We start from the raw sequence: 25421 nt of genomic DNA on the forward strand, positions 1-25421 counted from the left end.
CCATTATCCAAGCGACAATTCTGTCTAGGCTGGACTATGATAATTCTCTGTATCTTGGGGCCAACCAGTCCTGTATTAAGCGCTTGCAGAGAATCCAGAATGCTGCTGCACGTATTCTGGTGGCATTGCCCAGATTTTGTTCAGTTTCCCCATGTCCTGCCCAAGTTACACTGGCTGCCTGTTGAGAAGCGAATCCAGTTTAAAACTCTTTGCGTTTCGCATAGGATTCTTACTCAACAGGCTCCCTTGGGCCTGTCTCATTTGCTACAGTTCTATGTGCCGCGGCGGTCTCTTAGATCGGCTGACCAGGCGTTAGTGAGTGCCCCCCGGGTTCTGAGAGCAAGAGCTGGGGGCCGCTCGTTCCGTTGTCTTGCGTCGCAACTCTGGAATCTGCTTCCGGTTTCGATCAGAGAGATCCAGAGTCATTTTGTTTTTCGAAAACCCATTAAGACCTGGCTTTTCCCGTTTTACGTCTAACTGCTTTCCTGCCAGCCACCCTAACTGTCTTTGGTCGCGCTGGGACGCCCCGTTGCTGGGGCAGCTATGCACCATGTAAATCTGACAAATAAGTAAATAAGGTTGCAGTTGTGCTCACGAGTAGGTTGGGTTGTGTTGTGGCGCTGAAAGAACATCATTTGGACACTACAGGGTGTATTTACTAAAGTTTGCGCAAGTGCTTACGTGGTGCAACATAGCTTTGCACTGCGCGCACAGCCTGTTTTGAATGTATACTAAATAGGAGTTCTATTTTGTCACATTTCAGAAGCACTCACAGAAGATGTCAGTAAAAGTGCTCCCAAGTGAGGAGGCAAAGAGGCCGCCTGCGATAGAGGAAATGCGGCAGAAGGGATTGCCTTCCATCAGCGAAAGCGTCAACTATGGAGCGCTGCACGCGATGGTATCGGCGTCGCTGGTGGGAGCAGCATCTTATGCCACGCAGGTCATGGGATACATGCAGGAAACTCTAACTTGTAAGTTCCTGCAGTGTGATGACGGGGTGTGTGTATAGTACATGCATGACCCGTGTGACGCTAAAGTAATACTTGGCAGGCGCTTAGAGCATCACCACCCTTAGAGGCACCAGACTACCATTGGGGGCGTACAAATGGCCCCATTCCCAGAGGTGTGGGCTGTTTGTCACTAAGAATGAACATCATTGAAGCCAGTGCCCTAAATGTACCCGCTCGATGGGTGGGCACAGCTCTCCCCCTATTGAAAAAGGTGTGTTAACTTTAGACGTTTATTATGCCTGAAAATGCCTCATTTTTCAATGGACTGGAATGCGAATGATCTGCTTTTCAGAATATTGTGCTGGACATTACAAGCCCGGTTCACTATGTGTGGACCCCGATCCAGTGGAGAGATTGCTTCCGGCCTGAAACCACTCTTTGGCTCGCGGTCCCAACATCCCTTGTAGGATGGATACTGGGGCAGAGTAGGGCACCGTCTTGAGTTGGCACGACCAAAGGCCCATTGTTTGTGCTTGGATTGTGACACCATGGCAATCGTAGTTTTTAATCGGATAGGGTAATCTTGTATACATCTGATTCAGCCACTTTAATTTATAGAATTTGCTGTTTCTTTACATTTAGAATCTGCACAACTTTCCTTGGTGGGAGACACAGTTTGAGCTAAAATGTCTCGTGACCGTGGACAACCACGCTGTGATTCTTGCAAACAGATGGGTGTACCTGTGGATTTTGCAAGGAAAAGTACTGCAGAATTTCCGGTTTTCACTTGAGCATTCCCCCTCCTCCCGCACCTCCCGGCAGCGTAGCGAGCCTAAAACAAATATTCTGCTACGCAAGAAAAAAAAACACACTACCTCGCCTACCATAATCACAGAGCAGCCTTCAACTCCCTTGGGAAGGGCAGCCCTGCGTATTTTGTATCCTTGGGTTTAGCCAGGAGCTGAGCACGTACGTCCCCAGTTTCTTTTCACCAGAGAATAGTCCTACTGAAGCGAGGACAGCTGCTTGTGCAGTGCGTCCTCAAACCCAGCAGAAAGCGGCGTCGGCTGCAGCCCCGCGTCATCCGTGACCCTTCCTCACTTCCTGAGATGCTTTCTTGGCCTGTCAATTACAGTGAGATCAGCGGTGCGTCTTGGCGCGCGCACAGATTGTCTTGTTTCAAAAAGCTAATCCCCTTAATGCAGCAGCCATGGCGGAAGTGCAGCTTCAGAGCAGGGTGCAGCCAGCCCCCAGGCTGGCCAAGAAACGCAGCGGTTAAGTGCACTGGCAGGTGGGGAGACGTCATCGTTATTCAAAAGATTCATATTTTTGCATATTCATGACACCCCCTCCCTCGTACACACCAATACTATGGCTGTGTTCCTTATAATGGCAGCTAGGATTCAGGAAGTGGGTGTTCCTTTTTAAATAATTATGCGGCATTGTGTTAGTACGTTCTTTCGACCCACTCTTACAGCCACAAGTTCTTGCGAGTTGTTTTTTCCTCCCTGTGTGCTTCATAGATGGTCACCGAGCAGGACACCAGGTTGGGTTTTCAGTTTAGCCAATGGTTATTCAGATAATTCTAATCCAGATACATTGTAAATAGATTGTTCTCAGAACAATGCATAGTCTGGCAGCTACCTTACAGAGAAAGGAAACAATTTATTGGGATTCTATGGTATGTAGATGGTTTAAGTGGTCACTCATCCAGTTGATGAAAATAGACTACATTTGGAATCTCCTTTGAGAAGGATGCGAAACCACCGCATCTTGGATACAATCAATGAGGCCTTGTTTAGCACACAGAAGCAGTGTCTCATTTATTCGAACAGGACTGTGAAATCGCTGTATTGATCCTCTGCAAGACAGTTTCTGTCCATGTAATTAAAAAATGTATTGAGTATGTCTAACAGAATTAGACACATTCACGCCAGTTACTGAAATAATTGTGCGACATGAATATGTGTGTAATTCCATATGTACATTTTAAACAATCTGGGTTAAGGTGTGATGCTCCGAGTGCGGAAATTCAGCACAAATTAATGGGCCAAAACATGTACGCTAATAAAACGTGGCGGAATAAGAAGCCATCACCTCCCGTCACAATATTGCTGGAAAATTACATTCTATATCAGTTGACCTAACGCAAGACAAAAGCTACCTTGGAAACCGCTGCACGTTTAAAACAAGGGTCTTATATAGTAGGAATGATGTACAGAAGAGTACCATGAACGGACTAGGGTAATGAGACCGTTGCATGGCAAGAATATTCTGTACCCTAGAGAAATTAATAATTTCTCATTTAGGTGATTCCATTCCCATAGCACACCAGCTATACATTGCAATCTGTACCCTCTACAAGCCATCTGTGGTGGCACTGTGAGGCCGCTGCCGGTGATGGCTTAAATGTACTATTGGCCCTGGGTTGAGGCTGTTGGGCAGGCAGAGCTGTGCATCTCCAACGTGGACTCTGCACATGAACAGCTCTGGTGGTCTTCAGATGCCATCACGTTTGTCCACGTGGTGCTCTTTGCAAGATATGCCCTGCCATTGTGGTGACAAGCTGCTTGATTACTTCATTTTTGGAAAGTTTAATTAGCACTTACACAAAATGATATGCTTCCATTATTTCCTTTGAGGATTTAGTAACAAGATTGTGGTCACATATTTTAGTCAAATTTGTAAATTCTATATTTCTTTATATCTCCAATATGTTATGTTATTGCTATTTATAGAGCGCGCTGTTACCCAAGGGTGTCCTGGTGCTATGTGAAGTCCGACTGAGGCCATGAGAAGGAAACCAATGTGAAGATCATGCAGAGAAAAGCCAGGTTTTTAAGGCCTTCCTAAAAGAGAATACATTTGTTGTGGATCTAAGGTGCAGCGGAAGAGTTTTAATACCACTCGGAGAGGTTGTTTCTACAATGTTGTGTCCACACCCCTGAAGGTCAGGCCTCCTGAACAAAGTGAGCTGCTGGGCAGTTCAAGGATTGAGTATGGCCTTGCAGCAGTATTGGATTCGAGAACCTTCACATCCTGGTTTCAAGGATTCTGTCCGCAACTAAACCTGTTTTCTGTTGGGGTATCTGCTATTGATATTTCATCTATTTCTTTGCTTATAGATGTGTTAGGGCTGTTAGGTGACTCTCTATCACCCTAGGTAGGTATCATCGAAAGGATTATGAGCATTGACCTGGCTCAAAGTATGTCTAGTGATAAGAGGCTATAGTCCTTGTTGTGGTCCACTGTATCCCTGGTATCTGTGCCAAGTGTTTTACTAGCTGGTGGATGTTGTCTGTTATATAGTGGAAAGGACGGTTGTGGGCTTAGTGACCTCGGAGTGCCGGTCACATACCATGTTAAATTATTTGTGTATTGCAAACCCAGCAGAGTGCTGAGAAGGCTACCTTGGGCTTGCAACATGATCAGATGTCTTCACCAGAACTTCAGAACTTGTTGTGGGCTCCCACACCCTCTCCTTCTGAGGCGAGATAATACAAAAACCTGACTATGTAATCTGGAAGAGAGGAGACTGTGGGAAGAAATATGATAGACATGCAAACATCATAAGGAAAAAAGAGTTCTAAATGGGAATGATTTCTCACCTGGAATTCATGATGAACCAGTGACAGGTGGGACCAGAAGTAGGTTTAGATCATGTCTACGAGGTGTCGCTAACATTGGCATGACCTCCAAATAGGGGGCGTGTGTTTTTTCTGCTTGTTAGCATGGACCATATTACTGACACTCCTGCAGCAAGCTAGGGAAATGGGTTCACCCCAATTCCCGACTGTAATACTCAATGGGGCAAAATAGTTTTATTTTTACTCCTGTCCATTCTGTAGATAGTGTTTTTCCCCCGGTCAAAAACACCTAAGGATTGTGAAACCATAAGTAGCACACATATTGCTCATACATCAGTTAAATGAGTAATGGAGACTTTAACAAAGACATGCTAGACAGAGAATAACAAATTTTTCTTAATTGAGAAGGCTCCAAGATTGTCCAATTCAGGTCTCCTGACGTGAAGCCCCAGACCTCTCATTGTGTGCAGCGGGTCCTCATTTCGCCCCCTGGGTTCCTTGTCATAAAGCTCACCTTCTGCATAGGTTTGTTTTCAGCGTTCCTTTTCTATTTTCACATCCTTGATAAAAACCTCTTTGAGTCTTAAGGTCAGGGCCAGCGCCTCTATAAGGCGAAGTAAGGTCGCGGGCTTAAGGCCCAGGTAGTGGTGGTGCCAAATTGGAACAAAAGGCTTGAGGTGGAATTTTGATATTTAGGGGAGAGCTCCAATGGGCAATATGTCATTTTATGTAGAGTCCTTCCACCGCGATTGCCTGTCATTGGTTGAACCACATCATGATGCAAGCAATGGTAGCACAGTGCGCAGTTCAAGTGCTCCCTTTCAGGAAGGGGAATGGAGGAGGAAAACTGGAGACCAAGGTGGGTTTATGATGCTGGCGCTAGGGAAAATATGGAATAAACTCTAATTTGGACTGTTTTTGTCCTGGTATTTTAGAGAATGAAACGGAGGATTTGCTTTAGTCGATGTGCCCTCAGGCAAACACTGGTGTAAACAAAAGTTCCTATAATTTTGCTGTCCTTCCTTTATAATAAATCTGTCTAACACTGTACTTAAGATGAGAACATTTGAAAGAGTAAAATCAGTTGGCTCTGTGGTTATGAATGGTGCAAAACATTTAGTTTCCTAAGGGGTCCAGAGCATACTAATCCAGCGAATCGTGTCGACGAGCACAGCGGGCTCATTTCTTGACACATTTGGCCTTTGAAATTAAACGAAATTTATATGGAATCATTTTTCAATACCTTATGATTTGTGAGAGAAAGAGGCAGATATATGTGTATATATATATATATATATATATATATATATATGTATTCCAATTGAAGTTCTTTGTGTTGTATCGTGCGTATAATTTGAGTCAATAATGATTATATTTAGTCAATAATATTGTTCTGCATATTTGTCGTAGATTGTTTTTTTTGGGGCACAATTTGCACTTAGGTCATTCATTGTTTCGCCCAGGGGAGTTTTTATTGTCTTCTTTTTTCAGATAACCAGTTCGTTTTACTTTTAGATCAAAGGCTATTTAAGGTTTAGTTTTTTTTTGTTATTGGCAGCATCACAAAGAAGATAATTTGCAAATGGATTGTTTTCCTATTTTTGCTCTTATGACACAATCTGTGTTCTGCTGACTTTTATTCAAGTAGTAAAAACGATGCCAGCCAGCTTGCTCAATATTATTGCTGCTGCAAGTTTTACAGGTTCCAGGTGACCTAAAAGTTCTTGAGCAGTATCACGAGCTCGTACTCCACCCCTGTATTATCCTGTTTTTTTTCCTTTCAAGATATCAAGCCGTCTGTCTCCTTACTCTAATTTGCGAGTTCCGGGAGATCCGGACATGCTCTTTCATAAGCACGCAGCGCGAGGCTGTCCGGCTGCAGAGCGCGCGAGCTGACTCGCAAAGTTGCAGACACTGCACGCGCTGCTCACTGCGAGAATTCTTGAAATCTGGCGCAAGTCTTTGTTCGTTGCCTGTGTGCAGGTGCAGAACCGTTTTAATTTGACAGAAAGAGCGATGAGATTTGTGGCGCAAAATGACCCTGATCTGATATGGCTGCGGGCAATACAGACTGGCATATTATGTTTTCATTATAGCCTCCCAGTCTGATAATTTCGTGGGAAATCAACAATTATGTGCAATTAATGTAACACACCCGTGTTTGTAAGATGGTCATTTCTTTCTGTTTCAAGGGCTATTATTAGAGCCTGGGACTCGGCGATGGGGTCACCCAGAGGGTCTGACATTTTGAGGCTCGTGTGTAAAGGGATGGTCACTTGCTAGTAAATTGAGAGCCCGCGGGTAAGATGAATACAAGGTCAGAGTGAGTGCACTGGAGTACCGTGCATCCATGCATTCACTTCTGCCCTCACAGTCTCTCCTGTGTCCCTGGTTTCGCAAGATCCCACCCCGTAAATCTACTGCACCCACATGCAAGGAGATCTCTCAACACTCCATGCAAACCGGCAACACGTAGACCGCGCTTGAACCCTTCCCGCCACATCCTCGTTAATAATCGAGCTGAGCACACAGCATACATTGTCCACCAATTTCAGTCTCTTTTCTCTGACATAAGTTGCAATTAGCCCCCCAAATAAACAAGGATATCTGTATTCCACCCCAGGACAAGGATGACGACTAGAAGGTCCTTCCGCACAGAACGTAGGTAGACCTGGTGCTAATGAATATAACTTATGGGACTTGTGATATTTAAAGTTACCTCTGCTAAAAGTTTTTCACCCCCCCCCACCTATATATTGTCCTAACTCAGCGTGATCTCTAATGTTGTGCCACATAGGCAATGGGAGGACAGGGCTGTGATCCATGCCAGATTTTAAAGATAACCACTGACTTCAAAAACTACTTTAAATTAACTGTATGTAAATTTATCTCGCGTAGACATCCTGAAGTTGGCCTACCTTGGCCATCCCTTGACCGCCATGCTACAAACAGTGAGCGAATCGCAAGGTAAGACATTAGTATGCATGACACAGCAACAGAGAGCTACAGTGCTAGCGGTGGAGGTTGTGAAAGAAGGATAAGTATCTAATGATAGAAGCTCTTGCTCCTATCTACACGCACACTGCAGCAGATCGATCGGGCAGTCCTTGTGGATTACAGAGATCAATGCTGTATGGAGCTGTCAGCCAGCCATGAGACGTACAGTGAAAAGTGCAGGAAAATCACAGCTAATAGAATCACACACCAGTCCACTCCACTGCTGGCTCGTTACCTATCTTCTCATTAAAGCCATATACTTAGTTATCCAGCACCCGTCTGCGTAAAAAATAAAAATATGGCGAACATGGCTGCAAAAAGGGCCAAAATAAATTGAGTTCCACTCTCATTTCTGGTGCCCAGAAATGCAACCCGAATCCCATCCATCTGTGATAGCAACTAAATATAAATATTTTTTTCTAACTTCTAAAGCAGTCTTTCCATAGGGTTCAATTTATAGTCTAGTCGTGACCTGCTCTTCCTGTCCATCCTTCCACTGGGTGATGAGCAAATCACACGCCTCGCCCCAGGAGTCGAAGACGTCTTCTGTCGAGTCCAGGAGCTTGGAGCTCGAGGTGCAAATGCTGGAAGCACAGTGAAGGGAGTTGGCAGAGACGGGAGGACATTCATTGTTCTGTTGTCCGGAAGTGCTCCCACTAAAGCCCACCTCATTGAGGTTAATTTCACTTTTGGAGGCCTCCGACCCCTTCGAGTCTTGCCACATGCAGTGTGGAGGAATGAGTCCATCAGAGATGGTGTACACCGGCTCTGAGTTTGGCTCGGGCATGTGTCCGTTCATCTTGGAGAACAGCAAGCCCAGTCTCTTGAAGGACTCTTTCTTAGAGTTGGAAAGCCTCTGTAGCTTGTTGCCATTGCGGATAAAGGATCGCTTGCTTAGTCCATTGCTTTTTGGCTTCTCCTCCACAATTTCAATACCAGACATCGTTTTTATTAGCGCCGAAACGTTAAAGTCTTTTTTTTTGTTTGCTACGCCGAAGGAAACACTTTTATCTTTGGAGCGCTCATCGTTCGCCTCATCCTTTTGGGAGACCTCGGTGCTGCTGGTGGAATAGCTTCTTCTAGGAGGCTTCCTATTTCCCAGGAGGTCCAGGACCTCGTACCGGAAGCTGGAGATGTCTTGCTTCAGCTCCTACAACAAGAGAACATTCAGGTGGTTATCATGCTAGTAACAGAGAAATACTTGGAGAGCATTACACCCAATCTTACAAACCTCCCAATCTCAAATCATAGCCTAGTAACCCAGTTTACACAGACAACGTGAAAAGTTTGAAAAGTACCCAAATTGTACACACGGTATCCTTCGCTAATTTCCTGTGATTGTACAAATGTGGATACTGTCATTGTATAAGCCCCAAGTTGCAAAAAGTTAACAATTCACAAATGTATTTCATTTTCCTTCAATAGCAATTCATTTTCATCTATTTGCCACCGCTTCAAACTTGTATTTTGATAAATCTTCATTGATTTGTCAAGTGCACCATACAGCATGCGTCTACTTGGGTTCAAGTTAAGCCCTCAGAGTGGTGTTGACAGGGCTCTCCCCATGTTGCCGGATTATACCAAAGTCCTTCTTTCTAGATGCTCAGCAAATCTGCTTTGCTCGCATCTTGCCACTCCTCCGTGGATGCAAATATTTGTTCGCCTATTCTAACTGTACATTCTTAATGTGTGCATAGAATGCAAACATTAAAGAAAAATATGGAAGATTGGACTTGACTATGACTTTGTGATTCATGTACAACGATGCACGGTTAGATTTGGATTTATATCAAGGTTTTAGGTACATTACGCCTGGGGGAGCCTTTTTAAATCCTTCCGGGTCAGACTGGGACAGGAAATAAGCCGGGGAGCCAAAATAAAAGTGGCCCCCATGTTTTCAAGTTGTCCAGGTTTCAACTTGAAAAGAGTCACTGTATAAGTGTTTTGCAAGGAATGTAAGACTGCGTGGCTTTGAGCTGCTGCAGGAAATGCTTATTACAAAATCAGGGAGATCAGCAGTAAAAACCGGCCCAGCAGAGCAGAAAACAGGCTCAGAAACAGAAAAAAACAAGCATTTGCAATGCAATAGGTCCCGCATTTACGAGAGTTGGAGCTATTGGCCTTGTAAATGAGAATGCCTTTTATTTATGTTTTGTCTCTAAAACATAAATAAAAGGCATTGCCATTTACAATGCCAGTAGCTTAAACTCTCGCAAATACGAGACCTACTGCATTGCAAATGCGTGCTTTTAAAATAAAAAAAAGCGTTAGGCAGGACAAGGCTATTTGAGATAATAGTGCTCTAAGGCTGTAATTAAAGCCTACCGAGCAACAACACACGTAACAGGGAGTGTCGCCATGGGAGGTTACAAAATGAGACCAGCCGTAACTATGGGGGGACTACTAAGTCTTTTGACCAATGAACAGCCACAGTTTATAGTGGACAATGACACACACCAATGAAAAATGAGGGCAGAGAGTGGGCGGAGCTTCAAGTCCCTACCTAAATCCAGCAAGCCTCACAGAACAGCGCATGCACTGCCCCGGTTCGACTTAAAAACAAGCCCCACACTTACCTGTCAGACCAGTCCCTCGGTCACTGCCTTATAGGCCAGTCCAACTTAGGAATCTGGCCCTGTATGGTTTAATCATTTATATGTGGAGACCTTTTTGCAGTTGCCGAATAGTAAAAGTTATTACCATTTTGTAGGAAGTGGTGACCGTGCCTCAGCCCAGCAGAAAGCTTGCAAAGCTGACCCTAACTGATGGTTGCCCTCTTCCCAGGTCGGTGTCATGAACCTCAAGTAGACAGAGAAATGATTCTGTTTATTTGCCCGTTTCTCGATAAACTGGACGGACGGATGGTCTCTCATAGTCAGTTCAGTTCAGTTCAAAAAGCTTTTATTCGGTTTGCATAACACAACCATATAAGCTAAACAATTATATCAACATATATAAAATTCAAAATTTAAAATATCGGTACTCCTCTTCATGTATAATTATTATGAACACAAATTCATCCGTATTCCTCGACCTATACAATTATTATAAACATGTTCATGGAAAAAACATCAAAGTGCAATATGCTATAAAGTGTCAAATGCCAGAATCCAGATGTGCAAATATCCGTCTGATTAACTGTTACAGTACATAAGACTGCAAAATCGCTATAAAGTGACATATGCTTAAGTGCGAATATACAATTTAAAGCATAGTACTAAAGTGTCAAATGCCAAAATCCAGATGTGCAAATATCCGTCTGATTAACTGTTACAGTACATAAGACTGTGCAAAATCGCTATAAAGTGACATATGCTTCGGTGCAAATTTACAATTTAAAGCAGAATTTCATAGTACTATCGACTTTCTAGCAGCTCTACATTTCATTATAAAATTTGCTACATAAAAACAAATATCTGGGCTCTCAAATTTACAAAGTAATTTCATAGCATTTACAGTTAGTCGGGTATTATATTTTAAAAAGATCGGCTTTAAATAACATTTCCTAAGTGATACATAAAATTTACAAAATAGTAAAAAATGGCAGCAACTCTGTTTACAAATATTATCACATGGGCACTTCACTTTAGAGCTTTTTCCCATAACCGGAAAGGCTACGAGATGGTGGGCAATTCCCAGCCTAAGGCGTGTTAATACAAATCGATGCGAAGATCTTGACACATCTACCAAATACGGCTGAAGCCCACTTTTGAGTTCAAGTTGCCTATAAAACACAAGTGTTCTTTGGGTCCCAATTAATTTTTTAACTCGTTCCCCCCTCTTGTAGGACAAAAAATAATCTTTTATCTCTTTTTTAGATAATGTTATTGGATATTCGGACTCATCAACAATATTAAAATCGAACAAGAGGTTATACCAGTGGTTGATGTATCTTATCCACGGTATACGGGAACAAAGGTCCAACTTTAGACAGTCAATTATAAACTGTGTGAACTCAGTTTCACTCTTAGACCAGATGGAACGCCATAAAAGTAAGGGGCGCAATGCAGCCAAGTCAAATATATAATTAAGACCAGTTTCCAGATGAATTAACTCAGTGGAGGCTGAGGCAGGTGCACTCAGCAACCGTTTAAGAAAACTGTTTTCGTCTGATTGGAGTTGGTCAGCGGGACAATGGCCCCATATTCCAACCCCATACAGAGCTGAGGAAATGCATCTTGCGTTGTATATGTTCGTCCTTTACCCTCCGATCCCCTAATTTAGCTGCAAACCTAAATATGCCATTCGTATTCCTGATAATTTTATATCTGATATTTTCATGTTCATTGGTCCATTTACCATTTCCAGCAAAAGTAATACCTAAATAGCAAAAGGATTTAACTGCATGAATTTTAAAGCCATCTAAAAAAAAGGACCTTGATGAGTTCGACTTCTTGCCACATGTCATAGTAAAAGTTTTTGATTTATTAATTAAGAGTTTCCTGCCGCTAATAAAATCTGTAAAATTATTAATGAGCCATTGAAGGCCTATCAGGGTACGGGATAATAAAACAGCATCGCCGGCATATAATAATATTGGGACTGCCTTTTTATCTATCATTGGTGCGTTTGCTGAAATCTGACTTAAAACCGTGGATATTTGATTAATAAATAAAGAAAATAAAAGGGGGGCCAAAACACACCCCTGCCTGATACCTCGTCTTACATCAAAAAAGGGGGTTCGTTCACCAGTTGGCCCATACCGTACACTACAGGATAGTCTCTCGTATACTCGTGCCAAAAAGAATACTATCTCTTTCGGGGCCCCAGATTCAAGAGAGTGGTCCACTAAATCAAAAGCGCTGCTTAAATCAGCAAAACATAAAAATAAGTTACCCCCTTTCACTGATGTGTATTTATTAATTAGCAAATCGAGGTTCGCACATTGCTCTAAGGTACCTAGGCCTTTCCTAAATCCATATTGGACAGGAGATAAAATCTTATAGTCCAAGGCCCAGGTTTCCAATCTTTTTAAGAGAACCCTGCTCATAACCTTTATTGAAGAATCCAATAAAGATATTGGACGGTAATTACAGGCTTCAGAGCAGGAACCCTTTTTATAAAGTGGGATAATTAATGATTGACCCCAAGATATTGGGAAGTTCCCTAGAGCCACAATATTAAAAACCCTCGTAAGGATTGGGGCCCATAGATCCATTTAGTTCTTGTATAAATCGATCGGGACTCCGTCCGGACCTGGTGCTTTTCCCCCCTTACTATTAACTAGCCCTTCCTGTACTTCTTCCACATCAATTAGCATGGGCAATGTAGGCCACGTAAAATCGTCATTTGAAAGTACAGTTGATAGCACCCTATCTGGGTTAAAAATATTAGTATAATGTTCGATCCATTCTGTACAATTCACATAGGACGTTAATTCTGGGATACAATTGTCTTTTAGGAAGGGACTATTTACAGTTTCCCAAAAAAGTTTACTGTTATTGGTATTGGCTGCCAGACTTAATTTGTCCCATGCATCTGCTCGAAGCTCTTTTTTGTGGGCCAATATAACTTGCTTATATTCAACTCGTAACTCATGTATATACAGTTAATTTGGGGGTTTGGTCCCCAGCGCCAATTTCAATTTCTGTAATGCATGAGTACATTTTGAGTCAAACCACCTCGAGCCAGTTTTTTTCGCATTTTTAATACTTTTGGTTAGTAAACTCTTGATTGATCTGCTTATATCAGAGAATGCATCTAACAGGATATCAGGGAGGACCTCTTCACTGAGGCAATAATCTATTTCTTTTCTACAGTTTGTGACCACTTCCTTTTGAACTTTGGGTGGTTCTACTCCAACCCACTAGATTCTCATGCCATTAGGCCGAACAGGGAGAATATCCGAGATACATTCCTCGGTGTTCGTGAGTTTATTACCCCAGTCTAAAAGTGCTATAGAAATGCTATTGTGGTCACTCACCACAAGTTCAGATATCCATAGATCAGTATAGAAACTATTTTTAGAAATCAAAATATGATCTATGTTACTAAAAACATTCCGCCCAGTAAAAGTTGGGCATTTAATATGGCCCTTTCTCATCGAACAATCTAATAAGTCGAGGTCGAATTTTGCCATTATCGTGTTTAAGATCATACCATATCTACAACGAGGAAAGTGTAACAGGTTATCATTGTTCCCATTAATATTACTTTTGGCTTTCATAAACCCACATGAATTAGTTTGTGTTGAAAGACATGCTTGTATGTTAAAATCGCCAGCCCATAAAATAATGGCAAGTTTACCAGAGAGTGCCAATACCCTATCTATCTCCTTTTCCAATGCATCTAGTGATCCTCCTCATTGGTAAAGGTAGAATTATAATAGTTAATTAAAACCAAGTCCTTGCCCTTTGGGAACTCGAATCTCAATACTTGGCTATGATTATGGATGGATGAGTAGCTTATAATATTGCACCCAAGTAATTTATTTGATATGAGCAGCAGCAATCCTCCCTTAGCTCTTCCTGCTATGGAGGGTGTCGCACTCGAGCAATATGATGAGTATCCTTCAACTACAACCAGGACTGTACTCCATGTTTCCTGTAGGCAAATAAAATCATTGCCACAGGAGATAAAGTCCTGCCAAAAAGGGGTATCTAATTTTATACCAAGACTTGCAATATTCCATGTTATAAGTGTATAACCCCCTTGTATTATTGTTGGCGTTCTTTGGCTAGTGGTAGGATTTGTAGTTGCGGCTACATTCACCGGGGTCACTACATTCTGTAACCCAATTACTAAATCATTAACATTATTTGTAACAGCGAGGTCGTTACCCCCAGTACTATCACAACCTATATCCACCTGCTTGGGGTCTATATATGGGAGTTGTTCTTTACTGATTTCATTTCCCCTTTCAATTGGTCTTAAAACTACCCTCCTATCTGATTCGTCATTTGGGAATACATCGTCCGGTCTCTCACGTCAATCATTATCCTTCTTAGGGCTCAGGGGCTAGAATCTATTATACAACGGGATAGAAAAACATGTAGGTCGGGATACTAATGAATTGGTATTAGAATAGTATGCCTTTCGGTTGGCAATATAATCACTTGTTGGCAAATATCTGTAAAAATAACCCAATGGCAATAGTGTTGTATTAATATCCCAACATGAAGGGGGAGGAGCATTTAGTAGGGATTTATATGCCCAACCTGGTGACCTAAAGTTAATTATTATACAGTCACCATCAAATTGTTTTGGTATTGGGCCTATCCATCCAACTCTTTGAGTAAGTATTATCTGATCAGCCCCCATTGTGGGAAAGCCACAATTTTTTTATTACCAGTGCAGTGTTTTATTTTTTAAGAGTTTCATTGGTTTCTAATTGATCTTCCCGTAATTTAGGTACATTAGAAAGGACAGCGACATATGCCCCGCATTCTGGTGGTAAGTTAATGACTGCTGGTGTATCAGTAATTTTGTGATGATCTGTATTACGTGAGCCTCTTGCCTGCTCCAGGGTCTCTTTCCTGTGATTTTCCTTACCTGTCGGTGGCATAATTATTTTCTCATATGGTAAGTTATTTGGTACCTCTAAATTCTTGCCATTATCTGAATTTCTGGCTGTAATCATACCTATACTAGGGCCAGCCATCACTAGGTTTGGCGGGTTACTGGTTGCCAAATTGGTGGGGACAATTTCACATTAGTCGGATCTCTGGGATTAGCTATTTGATCTTGTAATCTGAATTTGTCCATGTACCCATCAAGTTTATGTACTTCTCTTGTCAAATTATCATTTTTTTTAATGTAATGGCCGGATTAACTCTGGTATTTTCTCAATAAGAGCCTCCATGCTGAAGGAACACTTAAATTGTTCATTATTCAATGCAGCTTTCTGTTTTGTCGGAATCCCTCTTGTGACGGTTTGCTTTTCTTTGGCTAACCTGCTGTTTCCCTGACCTATAATTCTCCTTTTGCCCCCTTTAGTTGAATTTATAAGCGGGGGCGAGGGGGGTGAGTTAGATCAATTCGGTGTAATTGAAATCCGTGAGACATGTAAATTCTCCATGTCATCCATAGCTATGTCAGATGTCATATCCAGTACCCGATCTGTAATATTCAGTCCTTCCTCCCTAGTCGTGTGGATCTCTGCAATCAAACTAACTTGTTCCTCGCCCCTTGTACCTGTTCCCATTGACATACGTCTTTCTGTACGATCTATTTCTTCCGCCAGAGCACTAACTGCTTTGGTCAGATAAGTATCTATAGAATTATGTGTTTTATCCATTAAAGGTTTTACTCGACGTCTGGTCATGATTAGGTATTCTCAGAATATATGCTAGATAGCAATAGGAGCAACCAGCAGGTATTATCTAGCATATATGGGCATGGGTCACATATAGCAATATCCTAACAAACTTTAATACTACGTTCTTAATCAGTTCAGAAATGTCAGTAGGGTGGCCCAGCCCGGCCTCCTCTGGCCCCTGACGGCCACAGACGGTCCCGCACTTGTCCCGGGCTTCTGCCGGCATGACCCACGCGCGTCCCGCGGGACGAGGATCCAAGCAGACCTTTATGCGCCTCCAGACGCTGGCAGATGACGTTCGCGGCATCCTCGCGGCAATCAGGGATGATGGGATTTGTGGTCCCGGTATAGCGGAGCCAAGACCGGCCAATGGCAGCGGTGGAGCAAAGCCCGGCCCGGATTTCTGTTGTAGGCTGAAAGCAGGAATCAAGCAGGAAGCAGCTGCAGATACACCAGGGAGGCTCGGCGGAGAAAGTCCCGGCCAAGCAGATTGGCGGAGCAGAGCCCGGCCAACAGTTCCGCCCCCAGCAAGGTAGATGATTCACAGGGGACTCGGCCCCAAGCAGACCTTTATGCACCTCCAGACGCTGGCAGATGACGTTCGCGGCATCCTCGCGGAAATCAGGGATGATGGGATTTGTGGTCCCGGTATAGCGGAGCCAAGCCCGGCCAATGGCAGCGGTGGAGCAAAGCCCGGCCCGGATTTCTGTTGTAGGCTGAAAGCAGGAATCAAGCAGGAAGCAGCTGCAGATACACCAGGGAGGCTCGGCGGAGAAAGTCCCGGCCAAGCAGATTGGCGGAGCAGAGCCCGGCCAACAGTTCCGCCCCCAGCAAGGTAGATGATTCACAGGGGACTCGGCCCCAAGCAGACCTTTATGCGCCTCCAGGCGCTGGCAGATGACGTTCGCAGCGTCCTCGCGGCAATCAGGGATGATGGGATTTGTGGTCCCGGTATAGCGGAGCCAAGCCAGGCCAATGGCAGCGGTGGAGCAAAGCCCGGCCCGGATTTCTGTTGTAGGCTGAAAGCAGGAATCAAGCAGGAAGCAGCTGCAGATACACCAGGGAGGCTCGGCGGAGAAAGTCATGGCCAAGCAGATTGGCGGAGCAGAGCCCGGCCAACAGTTCCGCCCCCAGCAAGGTAGATGATTCATCTCTCATAGTCTTATTGCCGATTGGCTATCAAGAGTCAAAATCAGTCAATTGCCCTTTCACCACATTATGCACCTTTCTTCAGCTCTGGTCCATATTGCATGGTGTTCAACAGCAGGTAATGCTCTCTGCAGAAGGTATTAACCACTTTTAGGGCCTTATGTAGGTGGCCTGGCATTTACCACTTCATAAATACCGAATCATACCGATTCGGTATTTATGAAGTGGTAAATGCTATGTAGGTATTCCTTCGGTAAAAATTACCGATTCGTAGAAATTCTGTAATTACCGAATCGGTATTTACCGATTCGGTAATGAGGCATACCTTCCCATTGATTGAATCAATGGGAAGGTATGCCTCATTACCGAATCGGTAAATACCGATTCGGTAATGGGGGGAGCACAATCAAGGGTGGCAGGGTGTCACATTGACACCCTGTTGCACCCCTGATTCCTGCATGTGTGCACATGTGACACACATACATGCCCTAAGGGCATGTATGTCTGCCACATTGCACACTTCTAAGCGCTTGAGAATGCATTTACAGAGCCATTCTTCATTTACCACCAACTATTAGTTGGTGGTAAATACCGACTCCACACGACACCCACACACTCCCCCTACATATCATTACAGGATTCGGTATTTACCGAATCGGTAAAATTACCGATTCGGTAATTTTACTGATTCGGTAAATTACCGAATCCTGTAATGTGCCCCCTACATTGCAAAAGCCTAAATACCGGTCGGTAACGGTATAATTACCGAAAATCGGCCGTTACCGACCGGTATTGGGCTACCTACATGAGGCCCTAGATACCTTGAGCAGTGGCAATGGTCTTTACACATAGGGCGAAAGCAGTGGTTAAATGTCTCTCTTGTGAAGTTTGTTGTAATGGATATGTAGTACAAGGATTCACAAACTATCAGTGTAACATTACAGGTTGTCCTGTGGTTCAGGTATGTGATCATCACACCCTTCAACTGGGTCACCTACCTTCATTGGGGTAGAGAAACATCAACCTCATTACCCCGCACTTCACTTTTATGAACAATTCCAGCACTTGCTTATTCTTTGCAACACATTAACAAACTATCTAACTGTGTTACCCCTGCCATTGACCGACAGCAGATAATGATGTAGGAATTTGAATCAGGATGGGAAATTTTATTTAGAGTCAAGTAACATACTTTAGTGTATTTCAAGGAAAATGAAAAAGGGAATATCTGAAAATTTTTCTACAGTTCATCCCACTTATGAATATGTGTTTTTGTGCCATTTTGCTTGAAAAGTGTTACAACTATCTTACGACGGCGCAAACCTCCAATTTGTTTGTTTTTAAAAAGGACAGATAGGACATAGAATGTAGGCAACTTGATGTATGATCTCTATTTTGGAGTAGTAGGGCTGTTTTAACTAAACATTCCTGCATGTCCCGGGACACAAGCTGTCCTTCCTGAAACCAATCATACCTGTTGGGTGGGGAGATCACAATGCACTTCCCTTTGTTCAGAGAGGGCTTGCCATGCTACAATGAAACACACCCTTCACTCCTCTTCCTGTATCGCTACCTGTTGCCTAGCATAATTTTGCCTGTTCTTGTGCTAGCGCTGGAACTTATCCATATTGACACGTTGTCAATCCAAACTGGTCTAACCTTGGACCCCTGCTACTGAATCCTGCAAAAATAAAGAAGGAAGATGTATGCCTTATTGATTTTTTTTGGAGAAGCAAGCAAAATATGTAAAAGAAGGCACTTTGGTCACCCCGACTCCCGTGTGTGTGCCTTTTATCTGGGATTAATACTGGGCCCTCCAACCAGTAATCTGCACATCGTTTGGCTATCAAGAAGACTCTGCACCTCAGTGTTGGACAAACTCATTGAGAGAAGCTGAACCTTTGCCTGTGGTTGCTCTCCCTCAGGCTTGGAGCAATCCTGGATGCAAAAAATGCCTTGTCACTGGGGTCTGTGGGAGTCAAAGAGCTATAGTACTGCCTTGTGAGGAGAAGAGACCTTGTGATTGCTGCAAGGCACAGCTGGCCAGAGATCTTTTTGGAAGATGACTAAAGTAACTGAGATCACCCAGGAGTAATGGGATGCTACGAATGCTAATTTATGTTCCTCTGCACTTCCAAGGCACCTGGAGGTTCCTAACTTTCACAAGCTTAGCGTGGGATCTAACTCCGTTTGTTGGAGTTGGCCACTTATTCCTGGACCATTTAACTATACTTCTAGCCATTAACATCCCAGAGATATCTCCCGTTTGAGGGACCACTTTGTTGACTCTGCGTGGGATCCCCCTGGCTTAGTGGTGTGATTTGGGTGCAGGAATGCTTTTCTTTTACCCTGGAAAATGATCACCCGTTGCTTGAGTGCGTTATCTGGGGTCGAACCCAAAGCCTGCGACCAGGCCATACCAAGGTTGCTACCCTCCATTTCAGTTCAGTGGCACTTGTGCCCCATTGTCTGAGATTCCGTTTTTAAGCATAAGAGTAAAATTTAAGGGTAACCAAACGGAGACCCATAGCAGAACTTAGGTCACAAGAACAATGTTATTGAAAAGCTAGTAACTGGCGCAGGAACGCTATGAAAGGTTTGAGGTTCCATCTTGGCCTAAGAACGTACCAGCACCTTCTGGTTTGAAAAAAAAAAAAGCAGCATTCCTTCTTGAAAATATAGCAATATCTGGACGCAAGTGTATTGTGTATTATTGAATGTCGCAGGCAGATGTTTACAAGTGCTACCACCTCCTAGAGTAAAGTTGGACCACTCAACGTCCTACTCCTAGAGAGTCAGAAACTAAAAGGCACCTGGCATTTCACTCTGAAAGGAATAATACTGGTAGCTAGAGGTAAATGACCATCCCCAAAGCATACTGCTCTGTAACCACTGACTGCCGTAGGTCCCATGATATAAGGGCTCACACCATTGAAAATAAAGTGTCGACCCTCCTTAGGCACTTCTAGGTTAATGAAATACTACAATCCCATAATATCCACATATGATAACTTGACATCCTAAGAATATCACATAGTCTGAAAATCTGACATGGATCTGACCCTTCTGGGCCCATGTTATAAATCCGGTGTCTTAGTGGATTTCCATCATTAGTAACATGCGAAAAGGACATCAGAGTAAGATGTTTTTCTATAAACGTACCTTGAAATTCTCTTCTGTTAATCCCTCGTTTGTTTTAGAGTTTCTTATCATTGCTGCAACATACCGCTTCACTAAATTCCGAATAACTTCCTGCAAAACAAAATAACAGACCAGATGAAAATCCAATATGTGAATATTTTTTAATCTACAGATGGGGTATGTCTATCACTTCAATATATCCCAGCCTCCTAATTAGAGTGGTTTATTTGTCATCGTTTCTGGTAGTATGAGACAAGGTATCTAATGTTCATAACAAAATATAATCCTAAAGTCTATACTATTGGGTATTAAGTAGTTTCACATATTTGTTTTGCATTTACAGGTGGGGAAAGTGTTTATAAATGTAGTGAAATTCCGTGGAAAAATTCAGAGTTAATTAAATTTGCCCTGCTTAGCTTTTAGATTGCAAGAGGAAAAAAAGTAATCAACAGATTTTTTTAGAGAAGTGAATATTTGTCTAAGATGCATGATTTAAAAAAATAAAGTTCTTGAAAATCCGCACCTCTCATGGATTTCCAAGGCTCTGCCTAGAATCCCAATTTTGTTGAGCTATATTTACATGATAGCACGCTACTTGTTACAGGTCTCTTAATTATACATTTTTTTCACATTGTGGGAGTTAATAAAGTTTAAGTGTGGCCCTTCCCAACCCCCAACCCATCACAAACTTACTCTTTGTGCATTCTTTAAGCACACCAGAGCAAACCTGAAGCAAGCTAATTAAACCATCCCGCCTAAGTAGTGCTCAATTAAGTAAATCAGGTGCAGGACCTCAAGTAGTTTAGGAGCCTAATGCTGAGAGAGCAGAATACCAAGGTGGCCTATTCTTATTTCCATTTCATGCCTCCTTTTTCCACCAACCTACAATTTCACCCTCTGTATTTCACTCTTGCAGGATCTTTTTGGTCCAGGCTTTCTCTTTGACACTGTTTTCTCATCTTTATCTTTTTTCCTTCCACATCCTATTTAGGTCTGGGTTGGCCGTGCTGTTTACACCAGACCAGATTTGATAAAATAAATAAGAACAATAGCTGTCATGAGTACTACAGAGAGGGATGGTGGCTCAGCCCACACAGCGGTTCATCCGAGTATAGCTTTTCATTTGTCTAAAGCTGTGTTATTCCACAGAAACAGTACTTAATTCATAGCAACTGCGATCACTTATTTATCAAGCAGTGTGAGCCAGGGCTCTTTACGAAGTTAAGCTAATGTGTTGCAAGAGGAGCTTGACCTTAAACCCTTGAAGACAGGGAACCAGCACACATGGAGAAGGGGATAGTCTGGAGTGATGTTGATTTATTGCAGTCCCTCACCCCCTTCCCTTTCCATCATCAACCTCAGAGATACTTTAATGAGATATTCCTCCTAAGAATGGTGTTTTTCTTTCTTTCTAGTTCCTAGTTTAAAGATTGATGGGCTTGAGAGACGTGCATGTAGTTGCTTGTCTTAAGGTTGGCTCCCCTTACTCTTTCCTCTCTGTGTTCCAGCCCATGGTCCTGTCAATTGTTACTTTGCCAATCTTTATATTTGGGGTCATTACATCAGGATAAGTACATCAGGAGTAGCTTAACGTTGCAGTGTTTTTTTTTTATATCTGTGGAGCCTTTACTAATTTAGTATTTCAGAAAAAAAGACAATATTATATTTAATTTACTTCAATTTAATTTTCTATATATTCATTAGTGAATTTCTATCATTTTAAATTACCCTTGCCTGAACCCTACAAGCTTCTTACTACCCATTAATGCTACCTTTCCCTAAACCCTACAAAGGCCTTACTACAGCTTGATGTTACCCATCCCTGAATCCTAAAAACTCCTTACTACTCCTTAACAGTGCCCTTCACTGAACCTTAAAAGTCCCTTACTACCCCTTATAGCTGCACATCCCTGATCCTAAACACCCTTTACTAACCCTTAATGCTACTGTTCCCTAAACTCGAAAAACTTAAACCATAACACTACCCTTCCCTGCATCCGAACTTACTACCATTAACTCTACTTTTCCCTGAATGCCAAATACCTTTCTACCCCTAATGTTACCCATCTTTAAACCAAAAAACACTTACTACTCCTCAATTCTTCCCTGATCCATATAGACCTTTGCTAACCCTTAGCATTACCCATCCCTGAATCCAAAAAACGTGTACTACTTCTTAATACTACTCTTCGATGAACCCAAAAGACCCCTTACTACCCCATAACACTACCCTTTTCTGAACCATAAAAACCATTACTACTCCTTAACTTACCACTACCCTTCCTAGAACCATAAAAGCTTCTTACTATCTCTTAATACTACCCATACATGAACCCTAAAATCTCCAACCCTTAACACTATCCTTCCCTGAATCGTACACACTCCTTACTAACCTGTAATTCTGGGGAAACTGAGAACTGAATTAGTGATTTCCCAGTTGAGTTATTCCTCATTTCTAAGGGGACCTTCAGGGTCCCACTTGAGATCCCTGTTATTCCAGTTGCCACCTCCCTTCCCAGCAGTTACCAGTGCCCCCAGTATCAGGAACCCAGGGATGTCATTATAAGACCCTTAGTTGTGTTGAACAATATATAAAAAAATTATTCTTTAAAGAGTTAAGAAATGTTTTCAGTAGAGCAGTGCTGCATTGCCATTTGGAAGAAGTGTAATGGAGTTATTCACTGAATGTCATATTTTATGACCAGATAGCTATAGAACAAATCATCAATAGTGTTACCACAACCTTTATTCATGAAAGTATTCAAAATTTAGAGATAAATGTGGAAGCATAGTCTGTTTTTCTTCAACAATTAGTGTAAAATTAGCACCAGCTTTTTGCTTGTGCTCCAGAATTGTTATGCACTGTATGCAGCACTTTTCTTTAAATGCATACCTAGAGTTAAATGCACTGAAAACCGATTTACACACATTTCGCTGGACTTTTTTTTACAGCTTCCCACGTACTCCAAATGATCACCATGTAAGTCTGTTCATGAATGACAAAATACACCAAATATGAGTCTGACGACTCTGTTTTGTAATAATGACCTATTCCTGTAAGATAAACTTCCTTTTTTATCTGGCTTGACAACACAGCTGTCAGGGTGACATATTTTTGCCAATTCTTTGAAATATGCATTGAATAGGCTTTAGATTGGGCCCACCCAGAGGCGTATGACCCTCTCATCTCCTGCTATCAGCTACAGATGTAGAAATCCATCTTCCAGGAAATTCTTCCATTAGAATGCATGAGGGGTTATTCTAAATCTGAAAAATAACTCAACTATGCTATTTGTCGCATTCAGTTATTTTTCTACTTTATGCATTCTACACAGAAAGCAATATTTTTGCTTCTTTTTCCAAGAATAGGCATATGTAGCAGGACAGGCTTTAATGTAATATACAATATTTGTCCACACAGTGTATGCAATCACCATTTGTGAGTGCTTTGTTTACATTTGTCAGGGACTTGCTAATTCTTGCTTGCCTTTCTTTTTCTTGAACTAGGTTGTAAGTCTCAGTCCCTAAGAATGAGTCCTGGTGGTCACTGTCGGCACAGCCTCAATCCTGTGGCTATATACATCAGTCTTTGAAGCTAGTCAATTGTGTTTTGCTATTTTTAGAGTCTACTGGTGTTGTCTTGCCTCAAGGCAAGGTCATTCTGTGTTTACAAAAGTCACAAGTGTAAGATTGTCTACACTCTCACTGGGGCTACTGATTTATATTAACCCTGTGTTCCACACGGAAATGCTTAAATTGACGTCTAGTCCATAGCCAATCCATTCGTTGGCAACAAAATGCATGCACTCAGAATGCCAAGTCAGAAATGCAGTCTTTCTCTGAAGTCATTCTGAGTCATCTGATAACTTCATCTGGGCTATTTCAGTAGTGATCTTGGAAAATCACCCAAAACCATTCTGAAGTGCGTGTATAGGCTGAAATATTTAAATGAGATGACTCTACAGTAATGAGAATACTCCAGGGTGTGCTTGTGAGTACCTCAGTGGAAAACATGCAATGCCCATTTACTACTGAAGATTGAGCTCATTATGATTTCAGGTTGAGGCTGTATTAGTCCATGATAGCTCCAGGATAAGCATTGCTTCCCCAGGATGACCACACAATGACTTTTGGCTAAAGCTTTATTATTCTTTGATGATTTTAATATGGGAATGTATCAGGGGCGTAACACAGGCCCCCGCATCCCCTGCAGTGCAGGGGGCCCCAAGCTCCAGGGGGCCCCCTCAGCACTGCACTTGGATTAGGGAGCTCCTGATAGAGCCCAGAGGGGGCCCCTCCAAGTCCCTTGCAGGGGGGCCCCCCTCAATTACCGTTACGCCACTGGAATGTATTACTTCCGGTGGATGATCCCACAAGGGATTAAGAATGAGTCTGTATACCTCAAGGGTAGTCTCTTAAGTAGACGTGGGCAAAACAAATAATTTAGAAATAACCTTTTTTTTCTTTTAGTTTGCCTGTGGAGCACATCATGTCTTAAAAAACCACCAAGGATTGCTCTATGGGTGAGCCATAAAAAAGGGTAGATTCCTCGTTTAGACGCATGAAAACTACTCGGAAAATGGTCCTGAGAGGCACTGACTGCCCATTGGTTTTCTGAATGGTTTTTCAGGGTTTAGACACAAGTAGCTAACCACAGAGACCCATTCTGATTGGTTGATGGCAGGCAATCAGTGGTTAGATATGTCTGATTGGCTTCTGAGAAGCCATTCACTCTAGCTCTGGTCCCTGCAAATCCAGTCATAGAATGTCTTTGACTACATGGATGGGCAGTTGAATCTCTTAGCAGATCATAATGGATCACTGCCACTGCAGGATACTGTTGGCGGTTTACTTTATCTGTTTGTGGTAAACTGGAGGGGGTGTGGTAAAAGAAAGATTAACATGAGCAATCACTTCCCATTAACAGAGAAATGTCACCTAACCAACCCCATAAGGATGCAAGGATAAGTTCATGTTACAATATATCCTTTGGTTGGCAAATACATGGGTGATACAGTACCAATTTTTTGTAAACTACACTTGTAAGTGCAAGCTCAGACAAAGTTCCCTGAACCAAGCAGATAGTACTTTTGACCATTCCAAGATGGCCGAACTACTTTTGTGGTCCTCATCGCGTTAGATATATTTTCTCCTCGGGGTGTGGTCGAATTATTGGTTGGCCCGCCTCTTGACCTAGTTTCAACAAGGTAGGCTGTATTAAAAGCCAGGTTAAATGCAAGCTTGGTGTTTATTGAGAAACAACAGCAGACGGATGTGGAATGTCGCCGCCATACTTAAGGACTTAAAGTTTTGATTGAGGTACGTATAAAGCAATAGATT

The 25421-nt window shown here is 42.6% G+C and overlaps 1 protein-coding gene across 1 annotated transcript in view; it reads right to left on the reverse strand.

Annotated features, from left to right (window-relative positions):
- Positions 1 to 5965: 5965 nt before the first annotated feature.
- Positions 5966 to 25421, reverse strand: part of TRPC5 (transient receptor potential cation channel subfamily C member 5) — a 1029186-nt gene continuing 1009730 nt past the window's right edge. The window contains exons 10-11 of the mRNA XM_085606697.1: positions 20103 to 20192; positions 5966 to 8684 (exon numbers count right to left, since the gene is read on the reverse strand). Coding sequence (XP_085462823.1) covers positions 7989 to 8684; positions 20103 to 20192 — 786 coding nt within the window. The 3' untranslated portion in view covers positions 5966 to 7988. The remainder of the gene's footprint in view (positions 8685 to 20102; positions 20193 to 25421) is intronic.

This window comes from Triturus cristatus, chromosome 5_2, assembly GCF_964204655.1.
Source record: "Triturus cristatus chromosome 5_2, aTriCri1.1, whole genome shotgun sequence".
Classification (NCBI taxonomy): domain Eukaryota; kingdom Metazoa; phylum Chordata; class Amphibia; order Caudata; family Salamandridae; genus Triturus; species Triturus cristatus.